The sequence below is a fragment of the Lontra canadensis genome, unplaced genomic scaffold (genome assembly GCF_010015895.1).
Source record: "Lontra canadensis isolate GAN:19392208 unplaced genomic scaffold, GSC_riverotter_1.0 scaffold248, whole genome shotgun sequence".
NCBI classification, from domain to species: domain Eukaryota; kingdom Metazoa; phylum Chordata; class Mammalia; order Carnivora; family Mustelidae; genus Lontra; species Lontra canadensis.
Genome location: NW_022631242.1, coordinates 326,116 through 344,188, shown reverse-complemented (window position 1 = coordinate 344,188; position 18,073 = coordinate 326,116). Strand labels below are relative to the sequence as shown.

The 18,073-nt window shown below is 38.2% G+C and overlaps 1 protein-coding gene across 1 annotated transcript in view; it reads right to left on the bottom strand.

The window, feature by feature from the left end:
- LOC116862486 (AT-rich interactive domain-containing protein 4B) overlaps window positions 1-18,073 on the bottom strand; it is a 141,191-nt gene that overhangs the window by 7,238 nt on the left and 115,880 nt on the right. Inside the window, exons 19-22 of the mRNA XM_032849790.1 lie at window positions 17,516-17,714; window positions 6,534-7,748; window positions 3,366-3,479; window positions 946-1,161 (exon numbers count right to left, since the gene is read on the bottom strand). Coding sequence (XP_032705681.1) covers window positions 946-1,161; window positions 3,366-3,479; window positions 6,534-7,748; window positions 17,516-17,714 — 1,744 coding nt within the window. The remainder of the gene's footprint in view (window positions 1-945; window positions 1,162-3,365; window positions 3,480-6,533; window positions 7,749-17,515; window positions 17,715-18,073) is intronic.

Here is an 18,073-nt window from a genome sequence, read left to right as displayed (position 1 = left end):
TCCGCAGGGAGTCTGCTTGTCCCTCTGACCTTCTCCCCTCTCATGCTCTCTTCTCACTCTCTCTCAAATAAATAAATAAATCTTTTTTCAAAATCTTAAAAACAAAAAAAAGAAAGGAAAGGAAAGAAAAGGAAAGGAAAGGCTATGCCTATATATGCCTGGTACATAATACATGCATGGTTTACCTGTTGAATGAATGAGTGTGTAGAAATGAAAACCTTAGGACCTAAACAAGTATGCTAAAAGTTCCACATTCATATACAGTATCACCACAATATATCACTAAAAATCATACTTAGGAATAAAACTAAAAAGACACCAAAATGTTGAGATCATAATAAAGTTTTGAATGTCAGGTCTGCAGGTAAATTTTTCTCTTTTGGCCTCTTTTTGTCCTCTTTTTAGATTTTTATGAGTATGTATAACTTTTTTTAATATTTAACTTTTAAACTGTAGGAAATTTTTTTAAAAGCTCTAAAAAGCAGTTTTCAAATTCCTAAGAATATCTCTGTACGTGAGAAACTCTGGGGTAATCCTTTTCAAAAAGTTTTTAATTATGGAGATTTTTCATATAAACAAAAGTACACAAAATGATAATGCAGTCCCACATACCATTATCCAGCTTCAGTGACTAGCAATTCATGGCAAATCTTGTCTCATTTACACCTCATCGACTCCCACCCCCAAGAGCAGATTATTTTAAAGCAAATTTCTAACATCCTATCATAAATATCTAGTTAATGTTGGTATTTGCCTGAATTGCCTTGAAATTTTTCTTTTAGGAACTTGTTCATTCAAATCAAGATCCAAGTAAGCTCTCTACTACTGCAATTGGTTATGATGTGTCAAATTTGGTTACAACCTCTTTTTTAGGGTAATTAGCCTCAGGAATTACAAGGCTGAAGTTTCTTCCTCTTAACTGTCAGTTTACTAAATGTCACTTACACATTTGAAAACTCCATTTGTAAACTTTGGGTAATCGATTACTGGGTTCCTTGAGATCAGGATCCTTATCTCCATTCTTTCCACATTTTCCTGGGGACTGTGTCCTTGCAGGAGATTTGGTACTGTGAGACTTCATTCCAGTGGAAACTGATTTGACTGATTGAGTCTTAGTTACACTTTCCCCAGCAGAAAGTTCTTCACTATCACTACTGTTTGCTGAAAGAAAAATTAAAAGAAAAGCATGAGTAAACAGAAAAGTAACAAAAAATTTTCACTGATTTTAGTAAACAATATAAAATTAACCACATGAATTTATTACTAAAGTAAATAACTTGCTTTATAGACCCTGCCTAGATCCTGGAAAGTCATCGTATACAAATATAGCAGCATCTTAGTTAAGAAAAACAAAAACAGAACCAAAAAATTCTTCTTACCTGAATTGCCAATAATCTTTTAAAAAAAAAAACATTCAAACTAATCTTCCATTATACCTGGTAGACTGTCAAATGTATCATAATTATGTATTGGAATGGCTTTTTAGTCTATCATATTACTATTTATACAGCATTTTAAAAAATGACCCATTATAGAAATTTCAATTTAATAGTTTAGGTTGTATACAGATCATGTTCATATAACACTTTTTCTACTCCTCTGGCCATAAGGACACAATGATGGATAATCATGAAATACAATAAAAAATTCTTTGGGTTCCCAAACTCTAAACTTTGATGTATGCAATGATTTTTTTTCCTCAAGTAACTCCTACATCGTAGCTTTTAACTAAAATAAACCATCAGTTCAACTCTGGTAAATATATTCGGTATGAAGATTTCACAAAACTACGTAAAAACTACGTTACATCTGCCTCTGCTGAGTAAAGCCTCAGTCCTCCAACAGAAAGGCTTAACCTTGCCAGTTTACCATGTGAACAGGTGATGGGACTGATAGCTCCATGAATTACCACATTCTGGATACAAAGTATTATCTGTGATTCCATGAGTTGGTTCCACTTTACTAAATCATTCTCAGAAAATGGTTTCCTTATTCTGATTTACCAAGCCCAATCATGAAAATGGAAGAATACAATTAACTATAACTGCTACAGAACAGTCATAGAATACAATCAAATATAACTGCTGTACCTCGAAATCATAGGAATACATTAACTGACTTGTTGAAGATGAGCCCTCTTAGGAAATGTCATTTAAATGGTAAAGTTTTGAAGACAAAAGTATCACTTTCAATATCCTGCCAGTTACTCCAAGTAACTGGTGATCAATGTGGCACTATTTATTCTTTAACAGCTACCCCCCAAAAAATCACAGTCAGGCTCTCAAAGCCTGAAAAGCATTTAGATAGAAAAGGTACACAGCAACTCCTCCCACTGTGGCGCCTGGAGAATGAATCAACTCCACCACTCCTTTACACACACCTTAAGTGAATCCCCTCCCAATCCCCCCCACTGCTGCTCTGGAACCCCTGGCAACTCCTAGCTAAGCCACCCAAGGCTTGGCCCCACTCTGATGCAGTGGTCTGCCTCAGCCTGGCTTTCATGGCCTTGCTGAGCACAGCCGCCCGGGGCCCCGAGGGACGCCATATTCACCGCCTGGAAGTCATATGGGCTCAGCAGAAGCTCGGGGAGCTGGCCGCATAACCCTTTTCTGCACTGAAGTGCAGCCAAGCCGGCCGATAGCAAAGGTCAGGCAGTGGAGGTGGCAGGAGTCTCCTGGAAGAGCAGCAGGAGGTCAGTGTGGGACACCTGAAAAAAAATTCTTTACATATTTTCTGCTTCTCACTTTGTCTACAAAAGAGAGATAAAATGTGCAGCTCTCAGGAGAAATACAGTATATAAATTCCTGTTGGTCAACAAACAGAGCCATTACTAAAGTTAAATCTTTAGTACTGTATATAGCTGCTTTTGGGACATACAGTTTGGGGTACCAAAGATAAAAGTAATAGACTAGAGTTGTTGGAATTACAGCTCTAAAGCTATCTTGATTATTCTCTTCCAGTCTCATTTTGCCTTGAAGATTTACAAAGCAATCAATTTCACTGTAATAAAAATAATATATAATTGAAACACTTTCAATTATATATAGCACATATAATGGCAAGTGGAAAGAACTGTGGGACATAAAACTAACAAAGATGTTGAGCTTATATTATATTGGCTATTATTTTAAAAAGAATTACCTGATCATTCATCAGCAATCAATACCACTGCTGAATATCAACACCAAACTGCTTAATCCTAGAATTTACCTAGGATCAGAAGACTTCTGTGTGACTTTTTTGAGGGCAGAGACAAAATCAAAATATTTAACTATCCCATATCCTGAATACCCTTTCCTTAATGGGGGGAAAAAACATATCCGCCATTATTTTTATATTTAAATAATGAGAGGTTTCACACTTACTGCCTTTTCCCTTTTTTTTGTTGTTTACCACTGTTGCTTTATGGCTTCGTTTCTGCTTTTTTGATGAACTTCCTCCTCCCTGAGATTCTTTCCCTCTTTTCTGACCTGTACAGGCTACAATGGGAAAGAAATTATTAAGTAACACAAAATAAAATCAAGCTTTTATAGGTATAAATTCCACATTTTAGAAGCATAGAACAATTCTGAAACCATGCATGTTCTTTATGAGATTTATAAATTCTCACAGAAATTACTGTAATTTTAGAATACATTATCATTAATGAACTGAATTACTGCACATAATAAAAGAGTTTTTAAAAAAGCAAATAAAGTATGCACATCCTTCTTAGAAAAATGAGGTGTAAACCAAAAATAGTTCTCAATTTAGTACGGGAGCTTAGGAGTCTAGTAATTCAAAAACAGGTAAATGCTGAAAGTAAAAACTGAAATTTGTTAAAATTCAATAAAACCAAAATAAATATTAAGATTTAATTAAAGGTAAAAATATTGATATACCTTATAATGATATTAATGTAATTTTAAAATGATACCATATTAATGGGATAAATTTTAGCAGTAATTCACACTTAGTTATTTTACCAATTTATTTATTCCAACAATAACTTCACTGCCAGAGCACTGGTTAACGCATATACCATTTACAAATCCAGCATAGTAATTCTAAGGAACGTTTCATCTTCTTCTTAGGAAACTATCCCGAAACATCATAAATGTCTCTCTTTTCTTCAAAGACTAGCCCACATCCTACATCTTCACTAAGACCTTCCTTGATGGCCAGGCTTTCATGGCTTAACCACTACTCCCAACGGTAGTTTCAGTACATTTTTCTATACTATTAACTTGGTCCTCAACATCTGCTATGTTTCTGTGTATTTCTAATTACATGTGTCGTCTACCAGACTTCTTCAGAGATTAGGAAAGTCCCATCTCTACTCAATACAATGTCGGATACTGTAATGACATGATATAAATATGATTAAAAAATTATGTCATGTTTGCTACAAGAAATATTTCTTAGTCCTGCTACCAATGATAAAATCAGTCTTGAGCATACAAGAAGACATGGATGGCTTCCTTGGTCAAAAATGGAATAGGTTATTAACTATTTTGTTTGCAACTTCCTAGACAGTTTTTTAATTACACCTTACTGATAACTTTTCCTAATGCTATTGTAAAATCACAATTTAAATGAAACATAAAGAAGGTGATTAAGATGATGACTATATTGAAGCAGAGAGTCTTAAAAACAATTGCCAGAATTCTCCCTAAAAGAATATTAATTCTGAAGCTTTTAGCTGCAAGAAATAGAAAGCTTAATGTAAGCTAATTGGAGGGAATCCTAAATTTAAATTGTAAAATTTACATTTTTACTTTTTTTTTTTTTTTTTTTTTTTTAAAGATTTTATTTATTTATTTGTCAGAGACAGAGGGAGAGAGAGTGAGCGAGCACAGGCAGACAGAGGCAGAGGGAGAAGCAGGCTCCCTGCCGAGCAAGGAGCCCGATGTGGGACTCGATCCCAGGACGCTGGGATCATGACCTGAGCTGAAGGCAGCCGCTTAACCAACTGAGCCACCCAGGCGTCCCACATTTTTACTTTTGATATATGTGAATTCTCTGGTATTGGGAGACAAATTTCTTAAAATGAGGCCATACGAAATAAATGCTTAAGAATTTATTTCTGGGGGCGCCTGGGTGGCTCAGAGGGTTAAGCCTCTGCCTTTGGCTCAGGTTATGATCTCAGGGTCCTGGGATCGAGCCCTGCATCGGGCTCTCTGCTCGGCAGGGAGCCTGCTTCCCCCTCTCTCTCTGCCTGCCTCTCTGCCTACTTGTGATCTCTGTCAAATAAATAAATAAAACCTTAAAAAAAAAAGAATTTATTTCTAAAGAGAGATCAATTCTAAAAAATATTATATGTTTTGATCTGATAGAGCAGATGGTCTCTATTACCCTAAATCTGGGAGTATTCTTCAAGCTGCATGTTTTTTAACCTGGTCAAGATTAAGATTCTAAAGGGCAGTGCTAACTTAGTCTATCAGAAGATAAGCTCTTGTATCTCTTCTTCATGGTACACATACTGTCGCTGTATGAATGTGAAAACACAAAGAAGATCCCAATTGAATTGCAACTATATTTTTTACTTAATATTTATTTTTTTAAAAGAATGTTTTAAGTCAAGATTTGTGTGACAATGTTATACCAATTATATCTCAGTAAAGCTGAAGAAAGAGAAAAAGGAAAAAAATATTTGTGTGAGAAAACCTGGAACTAATTCATTTGATCTCTATCACATCTCCTTAAGCTCAGCTAAAAACATAAGTCTAGCATAATAACAACTGTATGTTATAGAAAATACATATCCTATCTTTACAACAGAAAACTATGTTTCGAAGCCAAGTGTCAGCGTATGTCATATTCATTTGAGGACACCACAGAAGTGGTTTATAAAAAAAATGATGACAGAAGAATAGCCATGGCAAAATCAAAAGGCACTAACACTTTTGGGAAGTACTAATTTGAATTTCCACCTTTAACAATTGCACGGAAAATCAAAGAAGTATTACTGTAGGTTATTAACATACACATTGGTCCTTCAATCTGGAAGCTATGCATCTAAGAAAGCATCAAATTCCTTTACAAACTCACACAAGTTAGTCAGGCTTGAAAATCAGTTTGACACGGTTGTCTGAGGAAAGCAGTGCCTGGACAGTTGGTTGCTCCAAACCCCTACATACAGTATTTGGTTAAGGGTGGAGGGGTCTGTCAATAAATCAAAATGTTTGTGAGAAACTGCACATTACAATTGCAAAACAACGTTACAGAAATATATTTAAGCTGCTCATGCCATACAGTCAACCAGTGTATAATGAGTCTTCAGAAAGGTCTGGATTTGGGCCTGGGGGCACTTCCAGCACGTGTCCTGGTCCACTATGGAATGTAACAGCTCAAGCAAAGGCCATTAAATCCTCAAGCTTTTAAACTCATTCACTATTCACTGACTCAAATTACCCTCCAAATTTCCATGTTCACCATGTTCACACAAGGACTTCACTTCAACACCTCATGTTCTAACGAGAGATACCGTGAAGCCCGCGAAAATGCAAGGAGGGAAACCCCGAAGCAGGCGGTGTGCACCTGCCACGCCTCACCTTTATCGGGATGTTCCGGCTCCGGCTGATTACTACTGCTGGAGCTCACGCTTGCGTCGCAGCCCGCCGGGGAGCTGTTCCCTTCCGACTGGAGGTCCTGGAGCTCCCCCGCCACGCTCTCCACCTCGACTGTGCTGTCCGTTTCGCTCTTGATGCTTCGAACCTCCTCCTGGTTTGGAGCCAGCGGTTCTGCGACCGTCACAGAAGACGGCTGCCGACCGGCTTCTGTCACAGTGACCGAGGAAGGCGACTCAGGGGTGGTGGGAGGGGTGTTCAGCACTGAATTGCTGCCACTACTAGGAAATTCTGCTTTTTTGTCGCTGATCTCCACTGGCTTTTCCTCAGCAGGTTTACTGTCTGCGCCGGCTGGAGGCGGGGTTTCGAGCTCCGCGCCGGGGGAGCCGCTCTCCTCCTCAGCCACGGGCTGCAGGGACCCCTCCGCAGGCCCCTCTTCTGGGGCAGGATGGGGCGGGGAGGCTGCCGCCTCCGTGTCCGAGTCTGAAAACAGCTCCTTCAGTGTTTTTTTAGGCCACTGTCCCTGAATGCTTGACCAGACGTCTTTGCGATCTTTAGCTCTGCTGTTCTGAAGTCTTTCGTCAGAGTTATTCAAAAGTTTTATCCTTTTTTCTGCCACCTCTGAAAATCCAGAATAGAAACCAGTTGTCCGTAGAGATTTTCTCTTTTCCTCCAAACCGTTATATTTCTTAGTTGGCGTCAACTTTGTTTTTGATTTTTCTTCTTCCTCTTCATCTGAAGAGCTGTTACTACTGTTTTCTAGGCAAAGCGATTCTTTGTTCTTGGCCTTATCTTCCTTCTTGCCAGGTGATCCACTTTTTAAACACTCCTCTGTGTTGCAATACCTTCTCTTACCACGTTTGACTTGTGGCTTTGAAGATTTCTCTGTGGTGTCCTTCTTAACATCCTTTCTCTTTTTTGTGATTTCATCTTCTTCTTCATAATCAGTATCTTCAGATAATCCTTCCATGTCTTTTCTTAATCTTTCTGGAGATTTTGACACTGGTTTGGATATTACCAAATCTGCATGGATTTTGTTTTCTTCTAGCAAAGATGAACTGTTCTGTTCCTCTTTTGCAAGAAGATCATTTCTGGTGTGGGTCAAATGATCAATCTTCGAGTCTTCTCTGCCACGGTTATCCATGTCTTGAGCACCTGTCTCACCCTCCTGTTCACTGTCTTCAGCAGAACTTTCAGAAGCTAGAAAATAAGAAGAAAGACTGATGAGTTTTTCTAGCAATGTCTTCCCTATGCAAATTATATATGAGCCCCTGTGGTTATAGCCATCTTGGGTTGCTAGGTTTTATCTCCATTTTGCAGGTGAGAAAATGGGAGTTTTGGGGAGGGAAGATACTCACACGAAGACGGTAATGTTTTATACTGGGACAGTGGCTGTAGAAACACTACTGTATACTTTTGCCAAAATACATCAAATTATAAACATAAAAGTTGTGAATTTTATTGTTTCTAAGTTATACCTCAATAAAACTGATCATAAAAATAACTTCTCAATTTTCTGAGTAGAACATAGTAACGCAGTCAGGACACAGTCCCAGGTCCAGGTAATTCTAACTTCAAAGTCCATATTCTTATGAAATTGTAGGTTTCACTTTCAGTGTAGCAATGATTATTCAAAGATTTGTGAACAATGCATTTCCATGAAGTTTTAAAAAACGACACAAGTAACCTAAGTAACTGATACCTTATGCAAAAATATTTATAGAATTTTTTAAAGATTTTATTTATATATATGATATATAAATAATGAGAGAGAGAGAGAAAGAGACAACAAGAGAGAGCATGAGCAGGGAGGAGAGGGAGAAGAGAAGCAGGCTCCCTACAAGCAGGGAGCCCAATGTGGGATTCCTGGGATCATGACCTGAGCCAAAGGCTTAACTAACTGAGCCACCCAGGTGCCCAAAAGTGACATTTTAAAAAATTTTTTATCTTCTTTTTTAAGATTTTATTTATTTGAGAGCAAGATAGAGATAGTGAGAGAGAGAGAGAGAGAGAGAGGGAGCATGAGCAGGCAGGAGGAGAAGCAGGCTCCCTGCTGAGCAGAATAGAGAGTCCGATGGGGGACTTGATCCCAGAACCCTGGGTTCATGACCTGAGCTGTAAGCAGAAACTTAACCGAACTGAGTCACCCAGATGCCCCTAAATTTATTTCTTAAAAATTGATTTTAGTAAATGAATTCAATTAAGTATAAAAAATAATTGCCAGGGGGCTTGGGCTCAGTTAGTTGAGTGTCCAACTCTTGGTTTCGATTCAGGTCATTATGTCACAGGCCCTGGGCTGGAGCCCTATATCGTTGGGCTCCACACTCAGCAGGGAGTCAGCTGGACTCTATCCCTCTCCCTCTGCCCCTCCCCACCACTTGCATGCACTGTCTCAAAATAAATAAATAAATCTTTAAAAATAATAATTGCCTTTGCTATGACTTTAATATAACATTTACTGAGAAAATGCTACATGCCAGACGCTTTGATATGCTTTGTATAGATTGTCTGATTCTTCACAACAACCCTATGAGGGGCATGTTATTATTAATCCCATTTTATAGTTTAGGAGACTGGGATTTAGAGAGGTAAGCCAAGCCAAAGAGCTAGTAAAAGTCAAGATGAAATCCAAACTGAAGTCATTTGACTCCAGAATTTAGAACTGTAATTACAAAACTATACATGTTCTTTAGCTAAGTTTCCTAAAAGTAAAGAATAACTGACACAATTATAACAATTAAAAACATTTAAACTTTTCTGTATAACAGAATTTTTTAAACTGATATCAAAGCAGTGTGTCTATGACTACAAACAAATGTACACTCACACTAGAGAACCAATAGCTCTTTTCCTTTCTCCCTCAGCCTACAAAGTCTCAATTCTATTTTTTCGGATAGTATATTATTAAAAGATGGTAACAGTAACTATTTGTTTAATTAGAAGTTTAGCCTGCACTGAGCAGTGAGGATGTTTTCTTATTAATTCTTATTAATACTCCCACTTCCCAGGGCGCCTGGGTGGCTCAGTGGGGTAAGCCTCTGTCTTTAGCTCAGGTCATGATCTCAGGGATCGAGCCCCACATCTGGGCTCTCTACTCAGTAGGGAGCCTGCTTCCCCCCCTTCTCTCTCTGCCTGCCTCTCCGCCTACTTGTGATCTCTCTGTCAAATAACTAAATTCTTTAAAAAAATTACTCCCATTTCCCACCATACTTTCTATATATAGTTATCTTTAGTTAATTAAATATGCTATTTGTAATGTATATAAATGTGGTTCACTGCAGAAGTAGCACACTTAATAAACTTCCTTTCTCATAGAGCCATTTATTTTTCCAAGTTTCCAAAAGTCCTTTTTTCTATGTTATGTCTTCCTTTTGTAGGCCTTTCACATTTATTTCTCTTTTTTTAAAGATTTACTAAGCAGCGAGACAGCAGGAGCGGAAGGGGAGGGGGAGAGGGAGAAGCAGACTCCCCATTGGGCAGGGAGCCTGACACAGGGCTCGATTCCAGGACCCTGAGTTCATGAACCGAGCCAAAGGCAGATGCTCAACTAACTGAGCCACCCAGGTGCACCTTTTCACATTTATTTCAACTGCTCCGTAAAGTCAAGCACTCCATCCAGTTCCCTTATTCAGCAAATTTTTCTGTCCTAAAGGCCAGACTTTCTACTCCATCTAGCTGGCTCTCTGGGTCTGCTCTAACAGCCATCATCCTAGGAATTCCCTTCATTGCTTTCTCTTGACAGAGACCCATTGTTAAGTGAAATGCCCATCTTCCTTCCCCCTTCTTGGTTTCTTCTCATATATGTTGGAGCACATCATCTAGTACTTTCCTGAAAAAGGCACAGAGGAGATATTCTTTGTCTACATGTCTAAATACATCCTAACCCTCAAACTTCATTGTTTTATGGATAGTTTAACCAGGTATGGAACTCCAAGTTGAAAATTTCTTCCCTTCAAAATTTTGAAAGTACTTTGCTTGTAAGTGTTAAAAACTCTACTGTCATTTGTCTTTTCATCTTTAGTGGTGATTTTTATTCCTGGTGTTTTAAAATTTCATAATAATGCACTGGGGCATGGCTCCTTCTTCACTGATTTTTCAGGTGTCTGATGGGCTCTTTCAATGTAAAGATTCAATGTCCTGGGGTACCTGGGTGGTACAGTCGGTTAAGCATCTGTCTTCAGTTCAGGGTCAGGTCATTATCCTGGGAATTGAGCCCCACATTTGGCTCACTGCTCATCGGGGAGTCTGCTTTTCCCCTTCTTCCTCTCCCTCATGTCACCCCCACCCTGCCAGCTGGTGCTCTCTCTCTCACACACACACATTTTCTCAAATAAACGAATAAAATCATCAAAAAATAAAAATAAATATTCCAGTCAGTTCTCCAGATTTTTCTTCTTTTAGTTACTCAGTAATTTCTACACCCACCCAAGGATTATTCCAGAATGACCCTAGTGATTAATATTTATACAGGGGTGGGGAGACTACACCACTGTATATATAGAGCACTCACTAACGAGAGAGCGAACATAAGAATAAGCATGATATATAATATATAATATGTATAATAATAAATATTCACTAAGATATGAGGTATAAAGCAACAAATCAATAATATAGTTGTGAGACAGTTCATAAGAAAACCCTGAGTTTTTTTCTTGTTCAGTTTTCCAAGATCCAATTGCTTTTTATAGTTACACTTAACCAGACATGCTGTTTCTGTGGCTTCTTGATTCCTCAGGCTGACCGATTCTAGCAGTAATGCTAGTGTCTCTCTCCCCATTATAAAAAAACAAAGATATAAACATGTAAGTATACTCTAACAACAGTGGTGTGTGTGGTTGTTAATTTCTTCCCCTCTAATTTCACTATTCCTAGAATAATACTCGATATCACTCATCTCCTAACATTTCCATCACTGCTTCCTTATACTTTCTGCAAGTTTTCCTCAACTTTAAACTATGCTTTATTGAAGTATAGTTTCAATTTTTATTTCCAAGTTTTTCTTCTTCTTTGTTCCCTTTTCACAGTATACTGTTCTTGTTTTATAGATGTTTATGGGTTCTCTGAGATTAATAATAACCAGAGATAATTTAATAGTTTATGTTTGTTACCTTCATTATCTCTCTCCTCAAGGGTCATTTCTTCTGTTTTAGTTTCAATCTTTTATGCTGGAGCTTTCCTTGATTACTCACACTGAAGGATGACCTACTAAAACTTGACTGTGTTGGTAGAGTTTATTAACGGAAAAACTGTCCATTTGGTGATTCATCAGGGATCTAGTTTACTTAGGGGATCTCTGGTACTAAAACGTGGAAGAGTACTCTCTAGAGGGGCACCTGGGTGGCTCAGTGGGTTAAGCCTCTGCCTTCAGCTCAGGTCATGTTCTCAGGATCCTGGGATAGAGCCCCATGTCGGGCTCTCTCCTCAGCAGAGAGTCTGCTACCCCCTCTCTCTCTGCCTGCCTCTCTGCCTATTTGTCATTTCTGTCTGTCAAATAAATAAATAAAACTTAAAAAAAAAAAAAAAGAGTACTCTTTAGAGACATTCAATTTCTCCACAGAATTTCAACCATCACCCACTCTCTTGTTCTGTTCCCAGCCCATTTCACACCAAGGCGAAAGACTCCTAGCTGTCTGCATTCTACACTTTTGGGTGGTCTCACATTTTTTAAAAAAATTTTATTCATTTATTTGAAAGAGGGAGAGAGGGAGAGCACAGGGTAAGGGGCAGAGGGAAAAGCAGACTCCAATCCAAGCAGGGAACCTGATCGAGGGTTCCATCCCAGGACCTTGGGATCATGACCTGAGCTGAAGGCAGAATGCTTAAATGACAAGGCACCCAGGTGCCCCTCACATTATTTTCTTTAAATATATATCTAGGGGTGCCTGGGTGGCTCAGTGGGTTAAAGCCTCTGCCTTCGGCTCAGGTCATGATCCCAGGGTCCTGGGATCAAGCCCCGCATCAGGCTCTCTGCTCAGCAGGGAGCTTCCTCCTCTCTCTCTCTCTCTCTCTCTCTGCCTACTTGTGATCTCTGTCAAATAAATAAATAAAATCTTTTTTAAAAAATAAAATAAATAAATAAATATACATCTACATCTACATCTACACACGCATTCACAGCAACAATCATTTTTTAATTGGAAAGAATCTGAAATGTCTTGAACTTGAGCTATGGCCAAATCTAAGATAAACTAGAATTTACCACAGAAAAGGGAAAATATGAAGAAAAGAGTATCTGAAATGTTACAAATATGCCAATGTGATGCTCACTGTTGAATTATGCACAATAGGAAAAATAATCGAAATAATCTAAATATCTTTATCAAAAACTTTTTTAAAAGATTTTATTTGAGAGAGAGCAAGCATGAGCAGTGGGGAGGAGCAGAAGAAGAGGGAGAAGGAGACTCGCCGCTGAGCAAGGAGATGGATGTGGGACTTGAGCCCAGGACCCCAGGAACATGACCTGGGCTGAAGGCAGATGCTTACCCTACTGGGCCACCCAGGTGCCCTATCAAGAGCTAATTAAACAAATTATGATGCAGCTATTCCATAGTATGAATGTGCTTATACAGAAAGATTTATCAATTATACTATACAGAGCCCTGCCCCAAAAGGTGGGGTTTGTAGTGTCAATGATAAAATATCATATCGTATATATGTGTTATTTGGGGATATATATTTATTATAATATATAATAACATATTAATATATGAACAATTATACATTACACACACATATCATATATATGGTATGTTAACACTATTTCTGAAATAATATAGCAACAAAAATGGGGACAATGAGAACAGCAACAGAATGTGCAAGTCAAAAAGCAGATGAATGAGAGTAAACAGACCCAAGAAAGACAACCCTTTTCTCAAGTCAGCAGTGAATGGGGCTGAGAATAAAACCAGTCTGCCAGAGACTCAGGGATAACTAACTATACCAGGTACCTATGAAAATGAAAACTGGAGGAAGCAGCCAAAAATAAGAAGCATTAGGTGAACATTATCTGAAAAGTATTTAGGGGTGCCTGGGTGGCTCAGTCAGTTAAGTCTCTAGCTTCAGCTCAGGTTATGATCCTGGGGTCCTGGGATCACGCCCCACATGGTCAAGCTCCCTGCTCAGCAGGAGTCTGCTTCTCCCTCTGCCTCTGCCCTCCCCCTGGCTTGTGTGCTCTCTCTCTCTCTCTCTGGCTCACTCTCTCTCTCCCTCTCAAATAAATAAATAAAATTTTTGAGAGAAAAAGTATTTACATTCCTAGATCCTCACTCCCACTGCCGCTTGCTAGGTAACTTCTCTTCTGGAAGTTTATTCTCTGAAGATGGTAAGACAGAGTTCCTGGCCTAGGCAATGCCAAGAACTATTGAAGGCATAGGTACAGGTGTGATGCTGAAGTCAGTGAAGTCAGGGAGCTAAAAATGCTAAGGCGCCCCTGGGTAGCCCAGTTGGTTAAGTGTCCAACTCTTGATCTTAGCTCAGGTCTTGACCTCAGGGTCATAAGTTCATGCCCCGTGTTGGGCTCCATGCTAGGTGTGGAGTCTACTTAAAAAAAAAGAAAAAAAGCTAAGAATTTCCCCTCCTCCCTTTCTTATTCCTCAACTGGATAGCCATTCTCTTACCCTCCAGTCTAGACTAGAAGTCTCCTCTCTTTAGAATGCAACTAGTTTAAGAAAAAGACCTAAAGATCTGACAGTAGTCCTCTCCAAAAAAATCCTCTCCAGAATACCCTACAGTGAAACTCAAAGTTGACCTGTCCCAACCATGTGCTCAAGATTCCTAATCGGGAGAAGACAGCCAAGGAAAAAGTCCTTCATAAGGAAGAGATCAAAACAATAAAGCAGGAAAAAACAAATTGGAAGTAAGTACCCATGCAAAAGAAGAACAAACACAAACAATATTCTTTGGAAAGGGCAAAGACAGAAAGATAAAATGTTGTACCCATCTTAAAAGAACAGAAATGGTACGAGACCATGTAGAAAATAAAGAGCTCCTAAAAATTAAAAGCACTACAGCTGTCACTAAGCATTATAGCAGTGAATTAATAGTCAATAAAAGGATCATAAGATGAAGTTGAGAAAATTTCTAAGTCAGAGAAAACAGGCACCTGGGTGGCTCAGTCAGTTAAGCGTCCAACTCTTGATTTCAGCTGAGGTACAGATCTCAGGGTCCTGGGATCGAGCCCTGCATCAGACTCCCAACTCAACAGGGAGTCTGCCCATCTCCCTCTCGCACTGCCCCTCCCCCTGATCGTGTACTCGCACACACACTCTTCTCTCAAATAAATACATCTTTAAAAAAAAAAAAAAAGGAATCAAAGAAAAATATAAAATAATTAATAATAGCCCACCCCCAGAAAGAGAAACATAATAGAATATACTACAGAAAGTACAATATTGATATAATGACTAGCCAAGAAAAAAACCACACACACATGCGGACACGACCAGTAAATGCAGAAGAGGAAATAATCAACAAAATAATTCAAGAAAAGAATGTGGAACAGAAAGGCACAAGTCTCTAGAATGAAAAGAGCCTAGCAAGAACACAAGATAGTGGATAAAAATACATCCATATAAGCCATAATCACTGTGAAATTCTAGGACATTAGAAACAGAGATTCAAGATTCCAAAGATAAGAAAAAGCAAAAAGCGAGAAACAAAAACAAAACAAATAAAACAAGTCACACAGAAAGAATGAGTAATTGGAAGAGTTCTGGACTTCACAGAAACAACATTAGAAGAAAAAAAGACAATACCAATAAAATACTGAAGGAAAAACATTCAACCCAACTAAACCATGCACAAAACAGATTTTCTTAGACTTACATGTCTCTCAAAACTTACCTTCCTTCTCACCCACTTGTTCTTGAAAAGTTACTAGAGAGTATGTTCCAAAATAATGAGAGTATGCTCAAGGAGGGTTAAAAGATATGAGATGCCAAAACAAAACGATCCCAAGGAGTACTCTGAAGAGTGAGTGACCTGTAGAATGGGATCTCCCTGGGAAGATACCCATATACCAGATGCGGGAGGAAACCAGTCCATTCTAGCAGTGTAGTGTGAAGGACTACTATCACTACGACGGGATCAAGCCCCACATGGTCGAAAGGAGTTTAAATAGGTTTAGCTTGCCCCCCACACAGTCAAAAGGAATGTCGAAAGCTGACTACCCAGCAGAAACATTTTGCTCTGACCTGCACCTGAAAGCTAGAGTTGTAAGGTAAGATGTAAGAGGCTTCGGTAGGCCTAAAATCACAAAATACAGAGCAGCTTCCTACTCCCATATTCCTGCTCATGATCCACTACAATTACATCAAATTTTCAGATCATGGAGGGCCTCAATGTATCCCAGAATGCCTCTACGACCTTGCCCCACTGAATTTCCTTAGAGATGATTTTGCAAACTCTCAGAGAAGCTGAATATGAAGTAAGAATACGGCCTACAGACTCTATTCAGGTAACATTCTCAGGCAGCTTTCATCTAAGTGCAAAAGCGCCTTTTCTCACACAGCAAGGCTTATGCTTGCTACTCAGTTTAAAAAAAACTCAACAATATGCTCTTCAGAAATGTATGTTAAATACACACACACACACACACACACACACACACACACACACACACATATATGTTTAGTTCTATAGAAAAATAAAGGAATGATAAACCAGGATATTAGGGGTGCCTGGGTGGCTCAGCTGGGTAAGCATCCGCCTTCAACTTGGGTCATGATGCTGGGCTCCTGGGATCGAGGCCCACATTGGGCTCCCTGCTCAGCAAAGAGTCTGCTCCTCCCTCTCCCTTTGCCTCTCCCCTTGCTTGCGCTCACTCTCTCTTCTCACTCTCTCTCACCCACTTGCTCAAATAAATAAAATCTTTGTAAAAAAATTTTTTAAAAGTCAGGACATTAATTACTTCTGGGATAGAAATGCAAAATTCTTTTAAATAAATACTGTTTGTTCATCACTATGGTAGACATACCAATGATCATATTTATATTATTCTTTAAATTACATATATATGTATACATTTTTATATACTATCTGTGTATCTGATACATGAGAAAATTACAGACTGAACTTAAGAATATTTATAGCATTATAAAACTGGTTCATGTAAATAACCATCTAAACTAAGAGACATAAAACAATTTGTCATACTCCAAATGTGTAAAAATCCAAATTCTTAAGTCATGAGAAATGCCAAATATTTTTATGAAGAAACGTACTTCATTTAATAGGTCATATTTCCCCCTTTCCCTGATAGTCAAATTGATTAAATCCCCTCTCCAGTCTTCCTCATTTTTATTATTTGATAGTTATACTTCATTCTGCCTTAAGTATTAAGCAATAATGCCATCATAAAAAAGATCAGAATAGATGTAATCAAGATAAGCAAAGTTTGGTATTCTTTATAAAAAAATTCAATATAACTATATAGTCTAATATTGCATAAGACAAACCATGCTTTTACCTGGCAATGGAGAAGGACAGTACCTGAAAAACCCACAGTACAGTACGGTAGGGTGAATAATAAATCGTAAATTAAAAAAATTTTTTTTTTTTTTTAAGATTTTATTTATTTGTCAGAGAGAGAGAGAGAGAGAGAGCGAGAGTGAGCACAGGCAGATAGAGTGGCAGGCAGAGGCAGAGGGAGAAGCAGGCTCCCTGCTGAGCAAGGAGCCCGATGTGGGACTCGATCCCAGGACTCTGGGATCATGACCTGAGCCGAAGGCAGCCGCTTAACCAACTGAGCCACCCAGGCGTCCCAATCGTAAATAAAATTTAATGACACCTTTAGGTCTACTACTGATAGAAATATTTCCAATCAATCAATGGCTGATTTTATTTCAAGTAACAACAAAAAACAAAATTATGGTGCAATTAAAAAACAATGAATTGGCTTTATAGAATTTGACTTGTAACAACTAAAAACATAGAGTTGCGTGCAACAGGACATTTGTTATGTTTACCTTGAAGTCCATTAAGGATAGAAGTAATTTCTATGGATTTAATATGAGCTGTATCAGAGTTTTTGGCATCGGTGAGATCCAGTTTGGATACCATTTCCGGAGACGGATTCGTCTGGAAAGGCGGTTTTGACAAGCGCCGAAGTTTACAGCTCTTAGGAGAGTATTTTTCATCTTTGTCTTTTTCTTTGTCTAATTTATTCTAGGTTAAGAAAAAAAAGTATCTCATGTTAGCCAAAATTTATCATGAAGCATTTATTAGTAGCAATGTTAACACTCATTTTAAATTCAAAGTTGTTATTACATATTATTAAATAATACAAGAGTAAAGAACATAAGAAGCTCCTCACAAACAGCCAAAAATGTTTTTCCAAAGTTTTAAACAAATACTATAGAATAAATAAAACGTTTTTGTCTAATATTTAAATTTTAATAGTGGAGGTAAATTAGTGATCCCATAAGCAATTCAGACTAACAAACCACATACTGGTAATAACTGACATTATAAATTCTTCAAAATTAAAACCCAAAAGGCTTAAATATTCACTAAAAAAAAAAAAA